At 41.1% G+C, this 25,755-nt stretch overlaps 1 protein-coding gene across 1 annotated transcript in view; it reads right to left on the bottom strand.

Annotated features, from left to right (window-relative positions):
• Positions 1 to 9,827: 9,827 nt before the first annotated feature.
• SEC6 overlaps positions 9,828 to 25,755 on the bottom strand; it is a 102,014-nt gene continuing 86,086 nt past the window's right edge. Inside the window, exons 13-25 of the mRNA XM_087391376.1 lie at positions 19,471 to 19,579; positions 19,187 to 19,327; positions 18,911 to 19,090; positions 18,723 to 18,803; positions 18,478 to 18,564; positions 12,049 to 12,093; positions 11,863 to 11,941; positions 11,707 to 11,776; positions 11,446 to 11,533; positions 11,250 to 11,339; positions 10,990 to 11,106; positions 10,782 to 10,844; positions 9,828 to 10,669 (exon numbers count right to left, since the gene is read on the bottom strand). Of these exons, the coding sequence (XP_087247502.1) occupies positions 10,550 to 10,669; positions 10,782 to 10,844; positions 10,990 to 11,106; positions 11,250 to 11,339; positions 11,446 to 11,533; positions 11,707 to 11,776; positions 11,863 to 11,941; positions 12,049 to 12,093; positions 18,478 to 18,564; positions 18,723 to 18,803; positions 18,911 to 19,090; positions 19,187 to 19,327; positions 19,471 to 19,579 (1,270 nt within the window). The 3' untranslated portion in view covers positions 9,828 to 10,549. The remainder of the gene's footprint in view (positions 10,670 to 10,781; positions 10,845 to 10,989; positions 11,107 to 11,249; positions 11,340 to 11,445; positions 11,534 to 11,706; positions 11,777 to 11,862; positions 11,942 to 12,048; positions 12,094 to 18,477; positions 18,565 to 18,722; positions 18,804 to 18,910; positions 19,091 to 19,186; positions 19,328 to 19,470; positions 19,580 to 25,755) is intronic.

Genomic DNA, 25,755 nt, shown 5'->3' with positions numbered 1-25,755 from the left:
CATTTGGCACTTATTGGCATTTTGGATTGCCATTGCAAATGGCATTTTCTTTTGGGCCAGATTTGCTCATATGGATGCATAGTATATGCACATGAGTCAGATGCTTTGAGACATGAGTTTTGGTGATATTTCACTCTATTGTGGTATACACATTTGGGTGCACCTGGTATTTGGTGTGATTCTCTCTCGTAGGCACTAGCATTTGGGATTTTGCTTTAATTGCATCATGGCATCCTCTTCCATGTCTGAAAAGGAGATTTTCAGCATTAAAAAGTTTGATGGGATAAACTTTTCTTTGTGGAAAGAACAAATAAGGGATGTGCTTATTCAAAAGAAGCAGATTAAACCCTTGGCAGGGATTGAAGCTAAGCCTGCAAATATGTCTGAGGATGATTGGAATGAGTTGGATGCATTAGCAAAATCTACTATTAGACTTCATCTTGCATAGTCAGTTTATTTCACAGTAGTAAATGAGCAGACTATGGAAGATTTGTGGAAGAAACTGTGTGCCACTTATGAAAAGGAAACTGCCTCTAATAAAGTTTACCTCATGAAGAGGTTGTTTGAGCTGCAGATGAAGGAAGGGGTCTCCATTGCTTCTCACTTGAATGAATTCAATATTATTTTCAGCCAGCTTTAGGCTTAGAAGATGAATTTTGATGTGGAGACTAAGGCAATATTTCTCTTATGTTCATTGCCATCCTCATGGGATACCTTCTGTACAGCTGTCAGTAACTCTGCACCTGGTGGAGTACTGAAATTTGATGATGTTGTGGGTAACTTGTTGGCTGAGGAGATTAGACGCAAGTCTATGGACGGCAACAAGCAGGATGCAGCCTTAAATGTGCAAAGGGGTAGATCATAGTTTAGGGGGAAGTCCCAAGAAAGAGGGAAGTCTCGTAGCAAATCCAGGGCACGAAACATTGAGTGTTACCACTGTGGCAAGAAGGGCCATATGAAAAAGGATTGCTACAAGCTAAAAAGAGAGCAAAAGGATAAGAAAAAGAATGCAAATTGAGGTGCAAATCAAAAGGAAGAGAGTCCAAGGGAGGACAAAGGAAAAGTGAAGATCAAGGAGATCAATGCAGTCACACATGATAGTGACAATCACGCTCTTCATGTCTAGTTTATGGTACGAAAGAATTGGTGAAGATGTACTCTATGTTCTAAAGCTTAGCAAGAACCTCTTGTCAGTTGGGCAATGATGAACCACAACTATTGAGTCATTTTTGATGGAGATGAATGCAGGTGAATGCACTATCAGAGACAAATCCATAGGATATCAGTAGGAAAAGCAACCAACGAAGGATGCTTGTTCAGAATACTAGCTTCAGTTCAAATTTGCATGCCATGTTACCTCAACAAAAACCGATGCCACTTTCCATAGTATGGCGTAAGAGATATGGACATGTCAGTTTCAAAAGATTGATATAGCTAAGAAATCAGAATATGGCAATTGGAATCCCAAAACTTTCGTTTCTAGGAAAACTTTGCGAAGCATGTTGCTTCGGTAAACAAAAGCTAACCAACTTTGGCATAAGCACCACTTGAGCAGGAGGTATTCTTGATTTTCTTCATACAGATGTATGGGGTTATGCACAGACTCGTAGCATCAATGGTTCACTTTATTACTTGACTTTCATCGACAACTACAGCTGATATTGTTGTGGGTCTACTTTCTGAAAGAGAAATCTGAAGTGTTTTCTAGATTTCAAGAATTCAAAGCCATGGTAGAAAACCAGACAAGAAAAAAGATCAAAGTCATGAGATCAGACAGAGGAGGTGAATACATGTCTTCAGCATTCATGAACTTCTACAGAAGTAATGGCATTCAAAGACAATTCACTTGTGCACAACTCCTTAGTATAATGCAATAGCTGAAAGAAAGAACAATACTTTAGCAGATAGTGCTAGAGCAATGCTCAGTGAGAAGCATCTTCTGAATCAGTATTGGGCATAAGCAATTGCCAATGCAATCTACTTGCTTAATTGGTTTCGGAGCAATCCAATTTAGGGTATGAAACCTTATGAAGCATTCACGGGATACAAGCTATGCATTGGGCATCTCCACATATTTGGTTGTATAGAAAATTCCCACATACATGACGACCATGATTCATCACAGAAACTTGGATGTGAAGTTTCGTAAATGCATCATGGTTGGCTACAGTGAAGAAAGCAAAGCATACAAGTTGTATGATCCCATCAACCGAAAGGTCATAATCTCCAGAGATGTAATTTTTTATGAGATGGAAAACATCAAATACATAGGAGATACCTATAGACAAGGTTGATGAAGAAGGACAAGAATTGCCAGAGACACCCCAAGAAGAGTAGCAACTTACACGGTCTACTAGGGAAAGCAGATCACCAGCCATATTGATATATGCTCAAAAAGGAAAAGCAATTCAAGTTGAAACAACCAAGTATGCCCTTATGACTACCATCATGGCTATAGAATAGCCAGTCTACTTCGAAGACGAAGTTGGCAAGCCAGAATGGCAAACTACTATGAATGAAGAAATGGAATCTTTGTACTTGGGAATTATGCGACCTTCTACCAAGAAAGAAGGCCATAACAAACAAATGGGTTTACAAAGTGAAGTACAATGCAGATGGAAGCATTGAAAGATACAATGCTAGACTAGTTGCAAAAGGATTTGCACATCAATATGGTCAAGATTATGATGAGACTTATGCTCCAGTAGCAACAATGGAATCCATAAGATTTTTGATATCACTAGCGACACTCAACAGATGGAATGTATACTAGCAAGATGTCAAGAATGCTTTTCTCAATGGTTACTTAGATGAGGAAGCCTACATTCAGCAACCAATAGGCTATGTTGAACCAGGGAAAGCGAATCAGGTTTTCCATCTCAAGAAAAGCCTCTACAACTTAAAGCAAGCAACTAGAAGTTGGTATAGCAAAATCGACAAGTATTTTGCTAATCTAGGATACATGAAGTCCAATGCAGGTCATACACTCTATACAAAGTTCAAGGGGAAGACATTACTATTGCACTTATGTACGTAGATGATCAGATTGTAATAGCAAGCAATGATAGCTTCATCAATAAGCTAAATCAAGACTTATCTACAAAGTTTGCCATGAAAGATGTTGTACTTATGCACTATTGTCTTGGAATTGAGTTTTGGAGAGACTCAGACAACACCTCATGAGTCAACATAAACATGTTGATAGTCTTCTGAAGAAGTTTCATATGGCAGATTGCAAGATTGCAACCACTCCTATGGAACATAGTTTAAAACTTACTAAAGATCCAAAAAAGCCTACAATCAATGATAGGTACTATCGGCAACTCATTAGATCTCTTATATATTTGACTATCACATGGCCAGATATTTGTTTTGAAGTAAGTTCACTTGCACAATTTATGGCAAATTCAAAACAGTCTCACTGGAATGCAGCCAAAAGAGTCTTGAGATACAACATCAAAGGTACAAGACAGTTTGGAATAGAATACAGAGGAACTCATCCAAGATTACATGGATACTGTGACAATGGCTATGTAGAACATCAACATCAAAGGTACAAGATAGTTTGGAATAGAATACAGAGGAACTCATCCAAGATTACATGGATACTGTGACAATGACTATGTAGAACATCATGAGACCAGGAGATCCACACAAGGATATGCATTTTTCCTTGGTAAAGGTGCTATATCATGGTTGTCAAACAAGCAACCCTTATTTCTTTGTCTTCAACAGAAGCAAAATATAGGGCACTCACAACACGCGCATGTGAAGCTATATGGCTGAGAAGAATATTGTCAGAAAAAGATTACTTTGACTCATCAAAGCCAACAACAATATATTGTGATAATCAATCGGTTTCTTCTACTAAAGCTAAGCATAAAGCAACTTGCTTTGCTTCTTGTGAGCTACTCTAGTTGAGAAGTATTTCAAGAGACATGGGAGTAGTTCAAGTGTAGCCGACAAAGTTACATTGTGAGAATCAAAGTTGCATGGCGATTCAACATTACTTTGTGCATGAGCTCATCATGGATGGAGAGGATGAGCTAGTCTATTGTCCAACCACAAAAGAAGGTGCAAACACTTCATAAAGGCTCTTGGGAGAGAGATTTGCTGGAGTGACATCTTCATCAACCTAGCATCAGGCCAAAAGGTTAGTTCACCATTGAGAAGGGGTGTTAGAAACTAGTGCTCAACTCTCATGTCACTATGAGGGTACTGACTAGCTCTACTTTATAATCCTCCCTTTGTGAGAAGGAAGAATTTAGTAGCATGGATGCTCGGTACATCCCAATTTAACACTAAATGGAGATCAAGTGTGGCTTGGTGGTGAAAGGTGCAAGCATTCGATGGGGTCCAAGGCATTACCTCTGCTAGACGTCCTTAATGGGGGTGACCTCCCAACAAGGGCTATATAATTATAGCTCGTGTGACCGGTCAAAATTCACTTTCTATTACCCTTTTATTCACTTGGCATACAACCTCCATCCTCTAATGTTTCTAGCATGCCATCGAAGCTTCTTCACTAAAGCACATGATTGGGAAGCAGTTGCCATCAATTGTATCAATTGTAGCAATATTGTTTTACTCTCCATTCTCTCTCTCTCTCTCTCTCTCTCTCTCTCTCTCTCTCTCTCTCTCCTATAAATATCTTGCCATCTATGTTACACAAAAAAGTTGTACTTTCTTACAAACATGGGGGGGGGATGGTTGGCATATTTTCTCTTTAAGGTTTTATAAAATCCAAGGAAAAAAATATTCCCTTGTAAGGTAGTAGCTACATTTTACATTTCTATTATTTAAAAAAAAGGCACAATAATTTCCGCGCATAATTCGCTATGAGCTACAATGGTATACTCTTCACAAAAGCATTTTAGATAAGGACATAATACTTCCATAGATAATACTATATGAGTTACAATGATAACCCCCCCCCCCTTTAAAATTTCCCTATTTTCCCCTAATTCCCCCATTTTCCTTATTCATTTTTCTCCAATTTTCCCTAATCCCCCCCCCCCCCCAAATTTCCCTTTTTACCCTGAATTTACCTATTTCCCCATATTTTCCCTATATTTCCCCTACCCCTCTACCTTTTGCATTCATTTTTCTCCAAATTTCCCTAATACCCCAATTCCCCCCTTTTCTTCCCCCCCTCCCCCCTTAAATTTCCGTATTTCCCCCTAATTCCCCCATTCCCCCTATTTTTTTTCTTTATTTCCCCCCTATTTTTCCTATTTCTCCCTACCTTTTTTTTCCTTGTCCCCCCCACCCCTTTATTTTTCCTATATCCCCCCTCTACCTTACTACTCTCCCTTACTACACCCCTCCTAATTGAACTCAACTTCCCCAACCTCTCTACCTAACCAAACCTAACTCCACCCAACCTAGCTAACCCCCTCAATGCATACTATTCCTCCACCCCTTCGTTAACCCGCCCCTTTGTTTCTGATGCTCTGCCTCGACCTTCTTCCTTCTCGACCTTCTCCCTTCTCGACCCCCTGACTCCTCATTACACATCATATTTAAGGTCCTCCTTTCAGTATGCTCTTCACTGCCTACTCCCACTCGCTTATACTGCTCACTGCCTCCTCTTGTATAGTTGTTTCCCCCTTGTGCAATAACTACCACGCCCTCCCTCCTACTCTCTAACTCTATCTCTGATCAATATGCATCCTTTTTGCACTCCCCTCTCAGTCCATTTCTACTCCTATTACTTGGGACACTGTGCCATCTCTAGGACTCCACGCCATCAACGGCACGGGTCGACGGATTATTGGATCAAAAAATATGACGAATCATAATGCGCACCTCAAAGGGTAATCAACCGCATTCCAAGAAAAATTGGGAGAGCTGGTAAAAAAATCGTGGCCAATCTGCCATATGTGCATCGCAACCCGCACCCCTTTGATCATCTAATTGTGGCCCTTCGATCATGCGTTCATCCAACGGACATCGATCTACGTCTAATTTTGACCCTTTGATCAAGCCACCGCGATGTGTGAACTGCAGATGGTCGTGCAGTGGGGCAGATGCAGTTCTGGCAAACTGTGAAAGACATGTGGCAAGCCCTCGATCGCACTCCGCCATGCCAACCAATAAAACGAATACATGTGGCCGTCACCTCCTCGCTGTTGTTTTGATGGCAGGGAATTTAGTTCGGTCACCGATCCCTGTCGAAAATCGAGGCAACCGGCTCTTGGGATCGTCGAGTGGCTCCAGTTTTCTCCTGAGAATCATGTCCTGGAGCCGATTCCCTTCTCCATCACTGACGTCACCTGGGACACGCCCCATCACTGTTGCCTAAACAAAGTTCCTTGGCCTTTGTGCTCTCTTTTTGGCTCCTCCGTCGGCCATAGCACTCCCATGATTACCGCGTGCTGTAGCTCATCCATTTGCTTCTAGTCCCCCCCTCCCCCTCTTTTACCTTTATTGTTTCGTAAATCCCCCCCCTCCCCCCCCTCTTTAACCTTTCTTTAATTATTACAAAAGTCCCCCTCTCTTTTTTTTCTTAAAAAAAAATAAAACAACCGATTTATGTTAAGAGTGGGGGGGGAAGTCCCAAAAAAACCCCTACAAATAATGGCCAACTATGGGGGCATAGCCCTAGGCCTATACTCCTAGAGTAAAGAGAACTCAGTTCAAAACTGACTCAAGCACCAGGCTAGATCACCCAGGCATTGACTTTACAGTGACTTGGTCTGCCCTAGAATCTCGGCCAAATCATACAAGGATGACTTAACTGTGCCAAGGACTACCCCTTCCCCAAACCTTGGGGTAAGGTCTTTCCTAAACACTACTTGGTTCTTGACTGACCAAATCGACCAGCAAACTGCTCCTTGAATTAGAGGCCAGCATGCTTGCAAAGTGGAGGGGAGTCCTGTAGAGTCCCCAAGCAGACCTAGCTTCCAATGATTGACTAGAAGGAAATTTGTCACTAGGCCAGCATCCCTCATAGCGTTTTGACTTTCTTCCAACACCCTTTGACAATCGAGCATTGCCACATTAGATGCAAAACCAATTCCACCGTGTGACCACACAAAGCACACAGGCGGGAGACTTGGAAATTTTTTGCTAGCTTGCGTCTAGACGACAACCATTGATTTAAGATCTTCCAAAGGACAAAACTAAATTTCCCACATAGCAATCTTTCCCTACTTACTTGAACCTTCTATGCCACCATCCATGAGCGCGACGGAGGCCCCACTTTTAATTAAGACTCTAGACTAGTAAATGGCTTTCTAGCAGTCCTCTATAGACCGGTTTGGTTGAGATCTTCCTTAAGGGGGTATTCCCCAGATACCACTACATCATGCGCATACTTGGTGAAGCTATAAAGTTAGCTGGCTACTTTTCTAGGATTCTTAGCAGTAATAAATGCATCAATGCGATCTCCTGAGCTGTCAAATGGAAATTGCAGCTAATGTCCACTAGAGGGACCCAATTACCCCTCCTAGGGTCCCAGATTTGGGACTAGGATCCTAGCTCAGATTAAAAGTCCCCCTCTTATTAAAGCTAAAACTCTTAACTCTATTATCCTTTAATATTTCCCTGTTAACTCTAAATGTTAAGCTATTAACTCTAAATCGTCATTTCTTATAACTCATTCTTCTTCATCTTATTAAGCTATTAATTATTTGGAGTTGGTTATAAATATTCCTTTCTTAAAATTCATTCTCCTTTCTTAAAGTAATTCTCCTTATTACTTTACTTTTTGGTTTACTTTGTTTATTTCTTTTATTTAATTTATCTTCTTCTACCCCCCTCCCTTTGTATAAAATCCTCTTCTCTTAATTCCCCTTACAATTACACTTCTACTTTATTATTTTTCAACTATTGTTCCTTTCCTTTTAAATTTTCCTTCACATTAAATTTATTTGCATAAAATTACATTAACTTTTGCCCCTTTCCCCCCCTTTTTCATTCTAATATTTTGTATAAATTTCCCTCTATTTTGAATCCAAAGTGTTGCTTTTTTACAAATATACCCCGTTCCTCTTCTTAATCATTAAGTATGCAATTAAGTGGTAATTTTTATTGTGACCCCAATAACAAGGGAGGGGTTTTTATGTCACTTGTCTTCCCAACAAAGCTTAAGCTAGTTCTCACCATGTTTTTCTTGTTGGATGGTGGCAAGTATGCAAACTCCCCTTTTCAATAAACGTAAAGCTTGCTACGACTTGTCAAAGCCCGACCTTTAGTGCATTTATGCATTTTGCAATGCTTTGCAAAATGTCTACCCTTTTGTGGTGTTTTTTAAATATATAAACATTAGTAGTGGTTCATTACTTGCTCAAAACTTTTTCTTTCAATACATTTCAAACTTCTTTTGCCCACAATTTTAATTGTTTTCATTTCACTATGAAAAGGGGTGTTGTAAAGTCTCTCTCTCTCTCTCTCTCTCTCTCTCTCACACACACACACACACACACACAGAGTCCACTTTGTCTCTATGTACACTACAACCATATGTAAACTTTGCCTCTATGTATAGTATACCCATGGGGACATTGAATTTGTGGGGGATGTATAGTATACCCATGGGGACATTGAATTTGTGGGGGAGACAGGACCATAATGGAGACATATCTTCCTTCTCTTGTGCACATGAGATTGATGAGGAGGTAGGAGAAATCATTGCGAAACTAAGGGATGATTTATTTTGCTACAAGAGCTGGAAGTAAGAGAGTTTGATGCCAGGATAATTGGGAAACGTCGTTTCTCTATCTCTATTTCAAGACCTCGCCACTTTTTTCAAAGGATACCTTGGAGTGGGCAAAGTTAGCAAAAAATTCTGGTTTGGGATAAGGATGATACTCATGACATAGCTTCCTTCTAGCACGAGTAAGAGAGCTTATTTCAATAGAGGGAATTTGTCTCTTAGAGGTTGTCACAGTGCTCTTGGTCAAATGTAAGCATACTCATAGTCGTAACTTCCGAAAAATTTATTAAAATCTCAATATCTTTTTAAAAACAATTGTTCATTTTTCCTCAACATCTTAAGGCTTATACTCAAAGAACATTACACCTTAAGAGATATAGGTTCATGCTCTAATTTACATCCCGTTAAGAACAAGGTATTAGTCAAGGAGCATATATACTTATATTTAGAACACAATTGAATTGGAAAATAAGCTTGTACCAAACAAATTAATGATTGATGGACTATCTAGGTTAAAGTGAGAGCTGTTTTCTTAGGAAAGATGAGTTGAACAATAATTGTACCAAAAAGTGTCTTCATCATGAGTATAACGATGTACCATACGCAAGATGATTTCTTGTTTGACCAAAAGACCTTATACAAAGCATCTTACTTATGATCACAATTTTGATGTGAGATATAGAATGGTTTTGGTACTAAAACCTGTTTGAATGTAGGACCTGAACAAAATTTAGTGAGGAAGTAGCTTGAGTTTTAGGCATGTCAAACACTATAAATATAAAATATAAAACCAACATAAGGGATAACAGAACATAGGAGACCTTCATTATACATGCTTGCTTAAGAATTGCATCCATGGGTCCGCTAATACCAAGCCATCAATTAACATTACTGTGCAAAATTGCACATATGCTATTAATCCAATCAATAAAAAAAAGCTTATTTATAAAGTCAACGTGTCACTTCAAAACCTATGGCATGAGAAAAATTGCAATAGTATTGTTAGATGAGATGGTTTGAAATGATAAACCTGATCAAACAAGTTGATTTTTGATGCGTCGTTTGCTGTCATCCAAACTTCAAGGCTAATAACCTATGTTCAATTGATTCAAATGTGTCTAGAATAACATGCTTGTAAAAGGGCTTGGCATCTTGATGCAGTTTTTGGGATTCACTTTAAATCTTTCTGCAACATCCAAAAACTTAAGACACTGAGTAAAAACATATTTTCCCAACTTCACGAACTCGAAATAAAACAAGGGTATGCCCACAGTGCTGATGCAATATTGTTTTAAATCTTGATGCTTCATATGCATGGAGCATGCAAGCACTAAATCACCATTGTTATTCTCTGGAAAACGTTATCTAAAGAATGCTTGTAATTGGATCATAGCTCATTAGTCATATACCAACCAGTAGAAAGGAGTCAGCCCTATCTCTCATGTGCTGTTGGAAAATCACATTTGAAGGCATTAACTTTGATGCTTTACAACCCTATACAGGGAATACTAAAAACGCTAACCATTAAGTGGTGGTGTATAAAGCTAATATCTGTTAATTATGCAGATCAAAAGGTCTGATACGTTGTGCCAAGGAAGTGTGATGAGGTGATACCTTTAAGCAAGCTGATTAAACCATTGAATACACTAATAAAATCTTTTGCCAGAAGTATCATTGACATGATCTGTGTAATCCAGTCAAAACCGTCTTCTATCTTCTGCCAGGAATCTCAGAGCTTTTGCAAGCAACAATAAGACAGCTTCTGTTCATGATGTAGATTTTCCCATAATCTACCCTCATGTAAGATACAGAATTCAACAGCTGCCATCAACTCAAGCCTTTTAAGAGTGCAACTCCCTTTTTTTTTCTTGGTGTTTCTCAGATATTTCACTACCTTTTCCGCAGTGTGGCTTTGGGCAAACAGGTTAGCCTACTGAAAAGAAGCCCTGGTTTAGGAAGGTTTCCATTAGAAATACTTTTATTATATGCTTCCTTGCATTCTTGTACCACCTGGCCATAGGAAAGAATAACAAGTCCAAGTCCAATCAATTAGTTGAAACTTGAATCCTTGCATAAGCTTTACAGGTGCACAGAATGTGAGAAAAGCAATAATATAGCGTACCTCACGAGCATCCTTTCTAGGAATACCTTCACGAAGAGCAACCAGTTTTTCAACCACTTCAGGCTGCAATGTCACGTCTCACAATAGTTAGTTGTTAATGGAGATCACACTAGCATTCCGTTTCAAAGTAATAGATGGGATTGAGAGAAGCATTAAACATGAATAGGCAAAACAGCGAGTTTTAAGGTAAGGATTGAAGAAGGCCTACAGGACAATCAGGATGATTTTGTAGAAGATTTGTATATGCCAAAGTAAATTCATCTACACTTTCTGCTGATGCAAGCTCTCTCAATTCAATTAATGGCTGCACTCTTTTTTCAACTTTCTGCAAAAAACAATTGGCATAATGTCTCAAAAATTTACATCCAAAAATGTTCAAAAAGGACTGAGACAACATCTTTTGATGTTGTATTAGTACTCAAGCAAGAAGCTTCATAGAAGTTCTTCTAAGGATGCATCAGTCTTTACCACTGGATTTATGTAGTCTCTGAAAAATTCTGTCAGAACCTCTTCATCGATTTGCATCCTTGTTAATGTTTCTTCTCTAATATAGTTTCTCTGATGACACACAAGAAGAATCACACCACGTTAGCAGATCCATCATTTTGTAAACTGGCTTGGGCAATGCTTTTATGATCGCACATGTCTAAAGATATTCACATACCTGAGAAAGCAGATGGTCTACGTAGACTATAATAGTTTCTTCTAGGCATGACTCTACAAACCTTCGGAACGACCTTTCTTCAAGGAAACTGCACAAGATCAAGACGGAAATAATCTTACTCTTAAAGGGACCATGAATGGAATTTGAAGCTTTTTGTGGCACTTCTCTTCCTTCCAAGCCTTGCAAGAGGAAAGGAACACAAAACACTCATTTGGAATCTGAAAGGTAGACTTTAAAACAGTCTAGGATACAAATACATACATCTTTACATCCCCGAAATAGTCTCCAAATGTTGCTACAAGGTACTCAGTTACAAGGCCATCATTCCAATCTGTGCAACAACAGTCACCCCAACTAAGTATTATTATGAAGCAGAATTTGTTAAAGCCAAGAAAGAGTAGAAGTTCTGTTCTTCACCTTTCTGGTATAGTTTAGCAATCAACTCTTTTACACCTGGGTCTTCAAAAATTACTTTCACTGTATGTTGTACAGCTTCCTGAACCCAGCCAAAAAGTGGATGCCATCAGCTTCAGATAATGGATGGCTTTACAAATTCTTTGCAGATTGTTCACTCTCTCCATTACACGTCATTCTACAACAAACCTTGGCAACTTCTTGGAAACCCTTGCATGTGTCCTCAAAATTGACCTGCAAACACCCGTCAGACTGTGATGTCATGAGTGAGGAAGAGCACAGAAACTGAAGCAGCATAAGTTCTCTTTCCACAACGGATGCAGACCATATAAGCACATCAAATGAGGACATACAGCCATGAGTAACAACTACATAACAATACTAAGCTCTTCTTAAAATAATAAAGTTCTCATCTCATGCTACCGAATTCACTTCCAAAACTGACATAGATGCTATCGAATTCACTTCCAAAACTGACATAATAAAGTTCTCGTCTCATGCTACCGAATTCATTTCCAAAACTGACATAGATGCTATCTAGATAACTTTCTGTTTGGAAAATATTGCCCACCTTAGAGGCTAGAAAAAACAAAAAGTATAAACCAGCATGAAATCTATAAAAAATAAGAGTTCTTTTTTTACGTCTCTGTTCTTGCAGCCCAATTAGAATTTTGTACTTTTATATCTTTGCTTTTGCCCTTTTTACTTTTCTTCCCAATTTTGACATTGGTGTTTTTTCTCCTCTGATGTAAATGTACAATACTTCTTCAAACATGCATAGGGCCAAATAAAAGCCTGCTTTTGGTATGACATTAGAAACCAGCTTTGGTGCATCATTATGGTAGAGACACATTACCTTACAGGCTGATATTTCATGGAGACTTATTTTCATCGTGAGTACATTCAGGCCCAACAGGTATTCAAGAATTCACTTTGTTCTTATTTGATTTATATTCGTGAGTCTGATAAGGTGAGCAATGAGGATAGCCTTTCAGTCAAGACTTGAGAGGATAGATTTTCTTGGGGAATAGATGAGGATTTGCCAAGGAGAGTGCTTACTTGGTCTAGTAAACAAAAGGGTGATAAAAGGGTGATGGTGAGTTGATCTTGAGCTCCTCCCGCTTGCTAGCACCATTACAATACCTCTCCTCCCGTCACAGCTTCACCCCTCCCCGTCCGTTCCTTGCTTTGCCCTCTCTGCCCATTGCCTATTCTCCTTCCCCCTCAACTGCCTCTTTGCTGCTTGCTATTCCACCTCCTCCCATTCTGCCTTCTTCTACTGTCGTTCCACCCCTTCTAGCTGGTGCTGTGCAGCTAGACCCGAGGCTTCCTTAGGCCCCGTTGCCAGACTTAAGCCCTCTTTGCCTTTTGTAGGCCCATTCCCCCCTTTCTTATCCCTAAGGGATGCCCTTGCACCTCAACCCTTCCAGCTTTAGTTCGGAGCTTGCTCCTCAGGTCCAGTAGATGTGGCATAAACATTCTCGAGCTTGTCCAGGGCCTCCTTAGCTGAAGTAGTGAGGTTAAATTGATGAAGCAATTTGTTGGCCAACCTCACACCAATAATCGCCATTGCTTTGTAGGTCTGCTCATCCCTAGCTGAAAGTGATGCTGATGAGTATTCACCACCAGGACGATAATATCAATCTGAGGTAGCAAAGGCAACAAGCTGAAATGGATAACCAGCCCATAAAGGAGCTGGTCTAGGGTTCTGAAATGAATCAGCAGCTTGATAAAGGCATGAATAAACATATCCAGCTGCTGGTGGATGACCTCGGAGGTTCCAAAGCGCAAACCCTAATGGAAAAGCAGCAAGAATATACCTGGAAATGTAGAACTGAGTGAACCTGAATCAGAGAACAGCAAGTAGATTCCATGAAACACAGAAATAAGCCAAGGAAAGAGCACTTGTGGGCGGCGTGGAAAGCACTCCAGGTTCTGTAGCAGGTCCAAAACTGATCAAGTGGCTCTCTAGAGTATTCCGAAATGAAGGAGCAGGCCTCCACAATGCAAAACGTTTGTTGTGGGTGTGCTAGAGGCCTAAAACAGCTCCCAAAGGCATAGGCGGCTATTCAAAGTGCACTAGGTGCTGCAGCAAGTCTTCACGCAGAGAATTGATTGATTTTGATGTGCTGAAAGACCAGAAACACCTCGAAAGTGGCTGGAAATCAGCTCCAAGGTGATTTAGGGTTTTGAAATGCTGGAGCAGATGAGGAAATCACCTCTGATGTAGGCGGTTATGCTGCAGCAGCACCAAACAGCTCGAAATAGTAGTAGCAGCTCCAAACTAGGTCGAAAAGCCTCCAAAAGATCACGAAATTCTGAAATCAAGGCCCACAGGTGGTCAATTTCTGCTGCAGCAGCCTGGAACCCTGATTTTTGGCGATGAAAAGCTCCAAGATGGCTCGTGTACAGGCATTTCTTGAAGAAAATGCCGACCAGCAAGCAAGGGAATGCGCCAACCAGCAGGGAATGGAGGCGGCTGGCTGCGGAGAAGCAAAACTGAAGCAAAAGGCAGCAAGAAGGAGAGGCGAAATGAGAGCAGCAATGAAGGCGGCTGTGCAGAAACCTTAATCGGTAGGAGGCAGCTGAAAGACAGAACTGAGGCAGCTGCAAGAGGGAAGAGATTGAGCAGAATCAGGGTTAGGGTTAGGGTTAGGCAGAGATGACGTGGCAGGGCAGTTATGGCAGATTCACCTGCTCTGATACATGTTAGAAACATGGTGTGAGGGAGAGAGAGAGAGAGGCTAGGGAGTGAAAAAATGGTAGACAAATGTAAAATCCATGAAGGCTTTCATTCATTCATCGTCACTAAATGAGACTAGTGAAGTACAAGCCTTATAGGTTACACACACACACACTTGCACCAAGTCCATATGGGATAAGTCCCATAGTGACATGTGGCACTCACTGTTCACACATGAACTAGTACTAGATCTCCTAGTACAACTCATCACACATCACATCTCACACACACTCTTTGGCTATGATATCTCCAACACCCTTGAGCTTCAACTCTCCCAGTTGTAGCTCAAAGCTCCCCCTTTTTCCTTTACCTTTGCATTTTCCTCCCTCTTATCTTTCTTGTGCCTTTCCGTCGTTCTTCCTTCCTGTTCCTTTCCTCGTTTATGTTTCTCTTTGTTATGAAGGCATTGAGTTACTTTCTCCAGTCACATAAGGTAGGGATGGTTGGTATGTGTCTTCTGATCTGGCATGAGGAGGAACTTTTGGACTTAAGAACTACTCTTTTTGGCGGATGGCCTAGAGAGGATGAGGCTCTTGCTGGCCATTTATTGTTGTCTAGCCCTCTTAGGAGGAACAAATTAGTCCGATTTCTTACAGATAATGAGTGCTCTCCCATATTGGGGGAGACCCTTAACTCCCGTCAAACCCCTCCTTTTATGGGGTTAGTTCTCCCCTAGAATCTACAGCATAGCCTCAATCATAATCTTAGTCATGGATAATTTTATAGCCTCAGCCTAGCCCTTCAGTTGGGCTCAGATGCATGCCCTCTTCGATGAGGGGACCAAGCACTCGGTGGGCTCTGTGCGGTCTTCTCCATCCACTCTTAATATCTGAATGGCAGGTTGGTCCTTGTTTAGTATCTGCAACTGTATAGCCACTTGATTCGCATATTGGTTGACTCCATGACCCCTTTTGTCAGCTCAAAAAAAGGTGCATGTAATGTGGTGGCAGAAACCGGGCTCAAATATCTCCATGAACTACTCCCAATCATGGTTACCAATGTCCAACTCTATGTTAGTGCTTAGTATGCCATTAAGTGACAGCTTTTCATGTCAAGCGCATTGAAGTGAGAATCCAATTTTGTTGCCTTGTGTCTAGATGCACAATGGAAAAATAAATTTTGAACTGGTTGAGCCAAGACAGGAGTACTAAAGGCTCTCCTTCCCTTGCAACTATGTCTGTAACTGCTCATAGACTTCCCTGTAACTACCATTTCCAGAGACTGAATCAGTCTGTCCAGAGATCACATCTGGTCTGTGAGTTACAAACTTGATTTGAACCTACAAAAGGCTATTGCAGACCTGCGTTGCTGTTTTGGACCTGACCTCCTGCAGGATCACTGTGTTAGAAACATGGTGTGAGGGAGAGACAGAGATAGGCTAGGGAGTGAGGAAATGATGCTCAAATGAAGACATGACAAAAGGCTTTCATTCATTCATCAAGTGTGACAAGACAAGTGAAGTACAAGCCTTATATAGGCTACTCACTCACACACTAGCACCTAGTGCATATGGGATAAGTCCCATGATGACACGTGGCACTCACACGCATAGACTAGTACATGATCACCGAGTACTACACACCAACACACTCTTTGACTATGATATCTCCAACACACTGCTGTTCTGCCCCATGCTGACTGATGTGGCTATTGGGCAGTGTTTTGTTGCCCTAGTTGATGTAAGGCTAGGTTGAGGGCTCCACTTGGCTTATTTTGACAGATAAGTGGGGGTTTAAGAGCCCTTCCCCTTTATTAAGCCCTGGAAAAGTCCTTTATCCTTGAGCTGATTGAAAAATTGCCGAGCCAATGTACTTTTGTGGCATAGCAACATTAATAGGGATGGGAATGTTTTGAGAAAACACCCCTTTCTTGGTAAAGATGGCAGAAAAAGAGCTGCACAAGTCGAGTGACATTATAGATAACCAAGATAAATGTCCTGTCTCAGAATCAGGCTAAGAGAGTTTGGATTTGACAACAATGACAAAAGAGACTTGTCTTTGTTCATTCACCTATAAGGGGGAACTTCTTGACTTCTAGATATGGTCCCTCAAAGTGTGCATGTGGATTGGTCCTTACTTCTCAGTTAAGAATCCCTACCCAGTGACTCATTAACTACACCCCATCCCACTGGCCAACCAGAGATTTCGTTCAGCATTGATAATAATGGATTGCTTGAACGATTTGAGTGAACAACAAATCCCCACCCCTTAGAAGCAAGGATTAACAATTTTTGGGTGGCTGCTTTTGGAGAATGCCTTGAATATCAAAAACAGAAAAAATCGAATCTCTCAAGCTGATTTTGCCTGCCCCTCTGCAACCAAGTTCTGGAGGACAAGTCCCAACGTTAGTGGGTATCAGAGATGCCCAAACCAAGTGAGTACAGTTGGCTCAAAGATTTGGTTTCAAAATGGACGAAAGAGGGGCTTTCTACAAGTAGAAATAAAGACTTCCTTCCAAATGACAAGGCGGGTATGGAAGGAAAGACCTAGAAAGCCTTTACTCAGGTGGACTCCACAAGGAGGATCTGTACAAGATTTGACCATGCTGTCAATGACCCTTTTTAGCAAGGGGAAGATGAGCAAGGAGACATGGTCTTGTTGGTTGGGTCCTATAAATAATGTTAATTAAAAAGGGAATATACATATGCTTGATTATACCTAGGCATACCATTAGATGCTATAAATTTCTTGTCATCCCCTGCAAATTCTGACTTTGGTGACTATAAAAGTTTACCTGGGCAAAGCAGGTGATGAAGCACCAGGAAAAACAAATAATTTCAGCCAAGGATTCAGTCATGCATATTGGCGATCAGTGGGACAAGCCCACTCCTCAAGCTAGAATGCTTTGAATTTGGAATAATTCTTAATTGAATGTGATCATTGCGCCCGTCATCGAGTTTTGTCGAGGTAATTCAAATTCTCTCTTGGGTGGGAGATTGGAGCAGATTTTGAGAAATGTTTACTTATCGCAGAGCTGGTGCAAGATGCCCAGGCCCCATCCAGGAGGATGGTAGAATCAAAGCTATAATGGAAGTGCTGTAGATGCTAGCATGGGTTTTGTGCCAAGTGTGCCAGATTGTTATTGGGTGTAGAGAATCGCAGAGCTTTAGCGTTCAGTTGGCAATAGTTTAAAATACACTCAGAATGAAATCTCTGGGGGTTGAGAACAAAACGGGGAGCTGCAGTCTTTGGCAAATCTTTCCCTTTCATCATACTCCGGCCCATTTCGCAGATGACGCGCATCTTGCATTGGTTGTTTGAGAAAAAAACCAAAGTGGAGCCTTGTGGTAGCCTTCATTATAGTGACATTCCTTTCAGTGTTGAGACCCAAGATTGGGCTCTTGCTTTGTGCGAGTGTCTTGCAGTTTTCAACATGTTGATTGACAACATTGTGGCTCAGTTTGAGTATCTGTAATTTTCCTCAGTACGTGTTGGCCTCATGGGGATGATTTTTCTCTCTTTTCAACTTTTGTGACATGTTTTGGTTTTTGAGACAACGCCCCTGATTATTCTACAGGTCAGCAGGGTGGAGGGTGGAGTGGTCAGTTAAGGCGCTGTATGCCAGTTGTGATCCCCAGGTGGCTCGGCTCAGAGATCTCATTTTTAACGGCAGTAAGCCTAGTTGTATTTGTATGGTGTCTCTGGTGTAACAGGACATTTATCCTATATTTTAAAATTATAATTTCAAGATTACAAAAAATGATGCTTTGATAAAAATGCACAATGTGATGACACAAATCTTGTTTGACTAGTCTTCATACAAGCAAGAAAGCAAGGCGAATTTGGAGCATGATTAAGCCTCACAGTGTGAAAATAGGGTGGGTATCCATTGAGTTTGGCAGTGGTCAACGAAGAGATTCAAGCAAAGAGAGAAACCTGCTCTGCATAGTATGGCGTTAATGCCTCCATTACATTACTGCTAAGCTCCGTAGATAGCTCATAACAGCGTAGATTGTTGTTCACCTAAAATGCAAAGTGGTCACAATCAATGATGTCAGAATGTATCACGGCTAATGGCTTCTCCTTGGAAGAAAACTAAGCACTGAGAAAGACATAATACTTCTAAGATGCTAGCTGAACCCTCTCCTTCCCGAAAGCAGTTTTATGAACCAAGTTTATACCATGGCACACAGCAATTCAAGCTCAAGTTCTACTGCCTCCTCCAAACGTTCCCTCTCAGCTGCCTGAAAGTCACCCATTACCTGTAGGCAAAAACTAAAAATCTTCAATATAGATTTGATGTATAACCCAGAAAAGTTCAACTGCAGAGCTACCGTAACACAGACATGCAAGCAAAGTTGTGGCCTACCTGGATCACAGCAAGTGCAACACGATACAGCATTACATCTGTGCTGCTCTCCTGCACAACTTGCACTTGCTCACCCAAAATCCGGAACAGATCAACGGCTGCCATCGTGTAGCACTTTCCATCTTCAGCTTTCTTCACAGGTTGTGATTTATCAGCCTGCAAAATATTTCTATACCATACCTGAAATGCAGAAGCACAGTTTTAAATTCATCAAATGCCCTGGTCATGCTAATGTTTTGTTTCAAAAATCCAAAATCCTGACTCGAATAGCCATGCCTGCATTGTTTCTTGCATACGATCAACATAGGCATTCATCAAAGGATCCATGGCACCGCTTTCTGCACAGACTTGGGCTAGTGAATCATCGACTCCCAGGCTTATTAGTTGCTCTTGATATTGCACTACCCAACTGGTAACCTGTATGAGCATGCTTATTTAATTAGACGTTAAGATATTCTAAACGTTAAGCATGCTTATTTAATTAGACGTTAAGAAAGATATTCTAAACCTTGAAAAAAGACAAACCACCAGTGCTAGACATTGATGAAAACAGATACTACCTTCAATATTTCTGGATTACTGAGATCATTTGCCCTATCTCCAAGATTTCTCAGCATTTGAATGAACCGTTCAGTGTAGAGCTGCACCATGAGCTGGAAAATTTCGTATCTGAAAACAGAAGACATCGATTCACATCTGTAAACATGAACAACAGGAATGTTGAAATTTTAAAACGCCTAAAAACAATAGAACTTGATCACAAGCTGCTTTACCGAGTCCGGAAAAGCATTTAGTGATGGGACTTTGGAATATGTAAGGCAACATAAGAATGATGTACTGGGACATAGCTCTGATGGATAACAACCCTCTTGGGGCAGGTGGTCTACTTGTACTCGAGTTGTCCCAAGCACGATTTATAGACTTGACCTGTGTTAATATCTTATACATGATTGAAGTTCTAAACATTACAAAATAATTGCAGATATTCCTTAGATACCTGTAGCAATACCTAGCACATTGATAATGTTGGAGCACACATCCAATGATGAGACCTTACAATGACATCTTCCGATGACATAGCATGTGACATCACACAATGAGATGGCATCATAACAAGGTGAGGTGACGGTAAGTTGTTGATACTGTCCTTACTGCCAATACTAGTGGTGACCTGGAAGTAGTATTTCAAATAAACTAGCCATTAACCTTCAAAAGCTTCCCTTAATGAGTATTTTGTTTTGTGAGACTCCAAGCAGAGTCTAAAATTCTCAAATTTCGATTTCTCTTTGCTGTAAAATTGTCTGGATCCTGTTTTTCTGTGCTGCAAAAACTTGCCTGAGTTCATACTCTTAAGATTCTTCCGTTGTGATGCTATGATTCTATGTGTGTGATTCTTGCACAACAGTTGAGTCCTCAACCACAAACATGGTTCTTGCAATGTGAATACAAGTTATGTCTGATGGTCGTGAAACTTCACAAAGACCTTCAAATGAAATATGCACAAAGTTTCATAATCACTACTGCATCATACATAGTCTCCTCAGCAGCATACTTCCATGTCACAATAGATGTAGCATTTCATTTGCCCCTATAGAAGATCAACCAATGGTATTCAATAGTCTCACACAAGATGAGACTTCCCAAAGTTCATTAGCCTATTTCCCCAGAACACATACCAAGATTAGGAAGAAGATTTTATAGAGAACATTGGTTGTCTATTAGGGATAAAAAGGTTCCCTCTTTCTCTAGCTTTCTTAGAATACATACATTAGAGCGAGAACTTAGTGTGAGTGAACAGGCAGATTCTTTGTCACTAGTGTTTTATGCAATAGAGAATGCAAAGCATTATATATGGTCTGGCACTCAGCCCATACTTGTTTGGAGAAGATTATGCCATTGATAATGTGGCCATTTTCTTGGTGAGTGGCACTTTGGATTAATGTATGCAGTGGTGATATTTGTACTCCAATTCTCGTCTAAACCACATCAACACAAGACAGAGCATGCGAGATTGTCTTTACAACGATGCTTTGGAGGATTGATGTGTCATTTTGCTATTAAGGTCATCAGTGGACATGAACTAGAAAGCAAGGAGATCCTAATACATATCTGCAAATTAGAATCTTGGGATTGTTGTAAAGGCTCTAAACCTTTGGACTAACCACCTCAAGCGGTTATCTCACCATGGATGAGATGACTGAGCAACTATGGGTCTTTGGTGTTGGACTCACCATCTAACCATAGGTCGCGGTACCTTGGGCCACCCTTGAGCTAAAGGTCTGCAACTTCACTTGAGCTTAGTACACTATAAGTTAGCCCTCTCATCGCCCAATAGGAGATATCCTCAACATAATATTCCAAGTCAAGTATAGAGTTGACCTTTAATTTGACCATAGTTAATGAGCTTTTGGTTAATTTTAATTATGTTCCAAGAGTTCTTTTGATTAGTCAAAGAATTGACTTGGTCAAAGATACTTGACTCCAGTCAAGTAAGTCCAACTCCGGTCAAGGAGATTTGGCTTAGGCCAAAAGGGTTGACTTTAGTCAACCAAGATGTTCCAACCTAGACTTGGTTATAATTAAGGCACCTTGACTCTTGTTTGTATGTACACATCAGTTTGTTTGGTGCGGACGCCCACAAAGACTAGGAATTAGTTTAGAGATTTATTTTGCATGCAAAGGCTAACAATTAATGGATGCAATGGCTATGTGCTTTAATTAATGGTTGCAGGTACAAAAGAGGAGTAAATTGTCCAATTTTTAAGGGGCTAAGCTTGCCTATCAAGAGGAGATCACAACAACATATGACCACCATGCACTATGGGTTCATTTATCATAGAGGTGATGATATTGATCTTCATGCTTTAATGGATGCCATCAGACAGCAAGAAGCACCAAACTCGTGCATTGTCTTCCATGGAAGCAGATTACAAAGCAGGAGCATGGCAATATGTAAAACCACATGGTTGAGGCTTGATTGAGATGCCATAAATTGATAGCACATCCTTGTTTTGTGATAGCCCAGCTCTATTTGTTTTATGAAAAATTCTTGTGTTTCATGCAAGAGCCACAAGCACATAAAAGTGCCATTCACAAAAACGGTTGCATCACAAGAGGTGAAGGGACAAGTTGGGGCTGCAAGATATAAAATTGAACATTAATTATAGAGTTAATGCTCAGTTTGTTTTGTACTGTTTGAAGTCCAGTTTTGGACCAACCATTGGTCATTTTAAGGTTCTAACAATAGTCAACTCAATAAGGACAGCTTGTGAAAAGGGCGAATTTTTTGAGATAGTACATGGCATTGCCACATTATCAAGGGTTGTGGAAACCGTAACTTTGTCAAGTTGCGTCTAGTCTTGTGCATTCTTTTCACAAACTTTGTACAAGATGTACCTTTTCAAATTGTGACAGAGAGCTAGCTGATTCCTCCATTCTCTTGTTTCCTTGGCCTCCAATGTTACTTCACCTCCCAACTATTAGGTTCCGAGACTACAGGTACATGTCGCCTCTCAAGCCTTCGATGACACAACCTTGTGAAATCCTCCCATTAACCCAATGCTTGCCACTTGGGACTCATATGGGTGCCATGTGGACCTTTGACCAAATAAGCCCTCTTTGAGCTTTCCTATGCATTCCTGGCCTATTGCCTTGGCCTAGGATTATCATTAGACCCTAGCCATTTATCTTGCGACAATGTTGTAGGAAGAAATGAACACAGGAAGCAAGGAAAATGCAAACACAAGCTCAAAGAGTACTTACTGTAATGAAAATGCTACTACAATGAATGGACGCTCAAGAGGGAGCCAACATAACAAAACCCTAGGGCTAAATGCCCTAACAGGACTAAGTGTCCTAACTATCATAAGTGGTACATGTACTAACTGTGCCAACTGACCTAATTGAATGTAACTAGGCCTACAAGGCACATACCAAGGAATGAGTGGCACCTATGGATAGCCCATAGAATGGCCTACAAACCCCCCTCCATGGTATGGGCTGAAGTATCCTGGACATGGATCAAGATACCTGGATATCTAATGTCATGGTTGCAAGAAGTAGGAACTGTAGTCTACTTCTTGCTAAACCAAATGAGCTACCAAGCATAAAATAGTTGCCACTATGGTGTCCGAACAGCCAACCCAATCACTATCAATGAATCCATGCATAACAAGTGAAGAATCAGCCTCATAAAGGAGGCCAAATGCTGAATGCCTTTGAGATACCTGAAGACACGCTTCACGGCATGCCAATGGTGCGTAGAGGGGCTGTGCATATATCTGCTCAACTGTGAGATAGCATACTGAAGATCAGGTCTCATATGGCATAAGTAAATCAAACAACCAACTACCTGCTGATAGAAAGTGACATCACATGCACCGTTGCCATCCTCAGAAGCAAAGTGAAAACTAGGCTCTAATGGTGTGGGTACTGGCTTGCAATCCTCAAACTGAAAACACTGCAAAAGTTGTCGGTCCAATATACTTGGATTGTGACATCCAAATGCCCCCCTCACTGCTAGCAAATTGAATGCCCAAGTCAAGCCTAAAAGCTGCAATTTGCTCAGCATGTGTCCCAGTCACAAGCATGTCATCCACATAGAGCACTAAAATCAGCAAATCTGTCCCACTCTTGCGGATGTAAAGGGTAGCCTCTATACGGTTGTTCTGAAAGCCAAGTGAGAGTAAATGAGCATGTATCCTAGAATACCAAGCCCGAGGTGCCTACTTCAATCCATAGAGGGCTTTCTTTAAGCGACTTACCTTGCTTTTAGAACCTTCAACCTCAAAGCTAGGGGATTGGCAAACATAGACCTCTTCCTGCAAATGCCTATGAAGGAAAGATGTCTTGATATCAAGCTGCAATGAAAGTGGGAAGGCAATAACAACACAAATAGTAGTGATCCTAGAAGTGGGGGCAAAAGTCTCCTCAAAGTCAATGCCTTGCTACTGAGCATAGCCCTTAGCAACAAGACTGGCTTTGGAACAGTTCACTGAACCATCAGCTTTCCATTTAATCTTGTAAACCCACTTAGTTCCAATGGCACTCTTCCCAGGAGGCAAGTCACATAACTATTCTGATAGATTGAATCCAATTCAGCTTGCATAGCCTTCAACCAAAAATCATTTTGAAAGGCATCCTTACGGCATAATGTCTCTTCATTGCATGCTGTAGCAACCAAATTAGCATGCTCTTTGCGGACAGCTGCTCTAGTACAGCACAGGAGTATCCTGTTTGCTGTCTTTTAATGTGTCAAGGAGCCAACGGGAAGCTTTCTTGGGTTCCTGTTTCCTATTCAAAAGCCCTGTGCCTAACGTCCTGATCAAGCTGAGGCATATCAAGCTGTAAATGAGGCTGAATATCATGCTGCACATGTGGCTGCAAATGACCAACAGATGGAGGAGGAGCAACCTCATATGTGACATCATCATGAGCATCTAACGGAAACAAAAGCATCATGCTATCAAAGAGATCTGGGGCATCAACGGGCTGGTAGAGCTTGTAGCCCTTGCGATACAACATCCCTACTGATAAAACACTTGCCCATGCGAGGCTGGTAGAGCTTGTAGCCCTTGCCCTTTGAGCTATACCCAATAAAAATGCATTTGATAGCTTTATCAACCAACTTGGTGCGTGTCTAAGAAGGCACATGGACATATGCCAAGCATCCAAAAGTCCTCAAGTGAGAACTAAAATAATAGAATCCCCCAAGAGCTGCAACCCGCATGGGTCCACAAACATCATGATGAACCAAATAAAGCTTGCGTGAGGCACCAACTCTCCCATCCTTGGGAAATGCAAAACGGTGCATCTTACCAAGCAAACAAGGTTCACAAACATGCTTTGAAGGCATATGCATTTTGGGATGCTCAACAACCATACCATCCTTATGTAACTTCACCAAAGCCCCAAAGTTGAGGTGGCCAAACCTCTAATCCCACAAATGGGTATCTGCCATGGCATAAGAATCAAGAGCAAATGCATCTGCCTCTGTAAGTCCAGCATCATCCAATCATCTGTCATAGGCATTGAGTCTATACAGCCCTCAAGTCAACGTCCTAGTCAAGACCATAGTAAGGGCATGTGTAGCATCATAGACCGCACACCGAACACCATCAAAAGGAACCTGATAGCCACAAGTAGCTATGGCTGAAACAGAGATGAGGTTCTTGTGAATGCCTGGAAAGCCTTTGCCTTTGTTTTTATGTTGGGCAGCAAAGGCTTGATCACTAGCCATAGAAGCATTGCGGTTTGCACGGCTTTGTTCCTCCTGTAGTAAGAGGGCAACTAGCTGGTCAAAGGAATAATGGTTGGCATTGCCACCTGTAACCAACCTCAACGTACTAGCAAAACCCTGATGAAAGTAAGGCAATCCATCAAGGGTATAAGAAACAAGCTAAGAATCATGTACCATCTCATCAATATTAGCCAATTGCTGTTTCAAATCCTTCACACAGTTAAGATAGGCATCCATGTTACCACCCTCTTCAAGCTTCAAGTCCTTCAACTGCTTGCCGAGATAGGCATCCCTCGCCTCATTCCACACCGGATATAAGGATGCAAGCTGACCCTTTCAATTGAAAGAGCAATCAAGGCATGTGCTTTGGCATCACGACCATCCCACTGAATCTGCTCCTGTGTAGGAGGCAAAGTACCTGTAGTAGAAGATGAAGCTACTCCAGAAGTAGCATTAGACCGCATCACCTAATGAGCCTGAAGCAGTACCTGTAGCACCAGAAGCTACATTACGTATAGGCTTGACCTCAGAGCCTGAAACAATGTGGCACAAATTCTTGGCAACGAATACATGCCCCATCATGTATGCCCACATGGGGTATTTTGTG

The sequence above is a fragment of the Dipteris shenzhenensis genome, chromosome 20 (assembly GCF_047967505.1).
Source record: "Dipteris shenzhenensis isolate YYH24624 ecotype China chromosome 20, Dip_SZ_1.0, whole genome shotgun sequence".
NCBI classification, from domain to species: domain Eukaryota; kingdom Viridiplantae; phylum Streptophyta; class Polypodiopsida; order Gleicheniales; family Dipteridaceae; genus Dipteris; species Dipteris shenzhenensis.
Note: the sequence above shows the minus strand (reverse complement) of the source record. Positions and strands in the feature narration are given on the sequence as shown.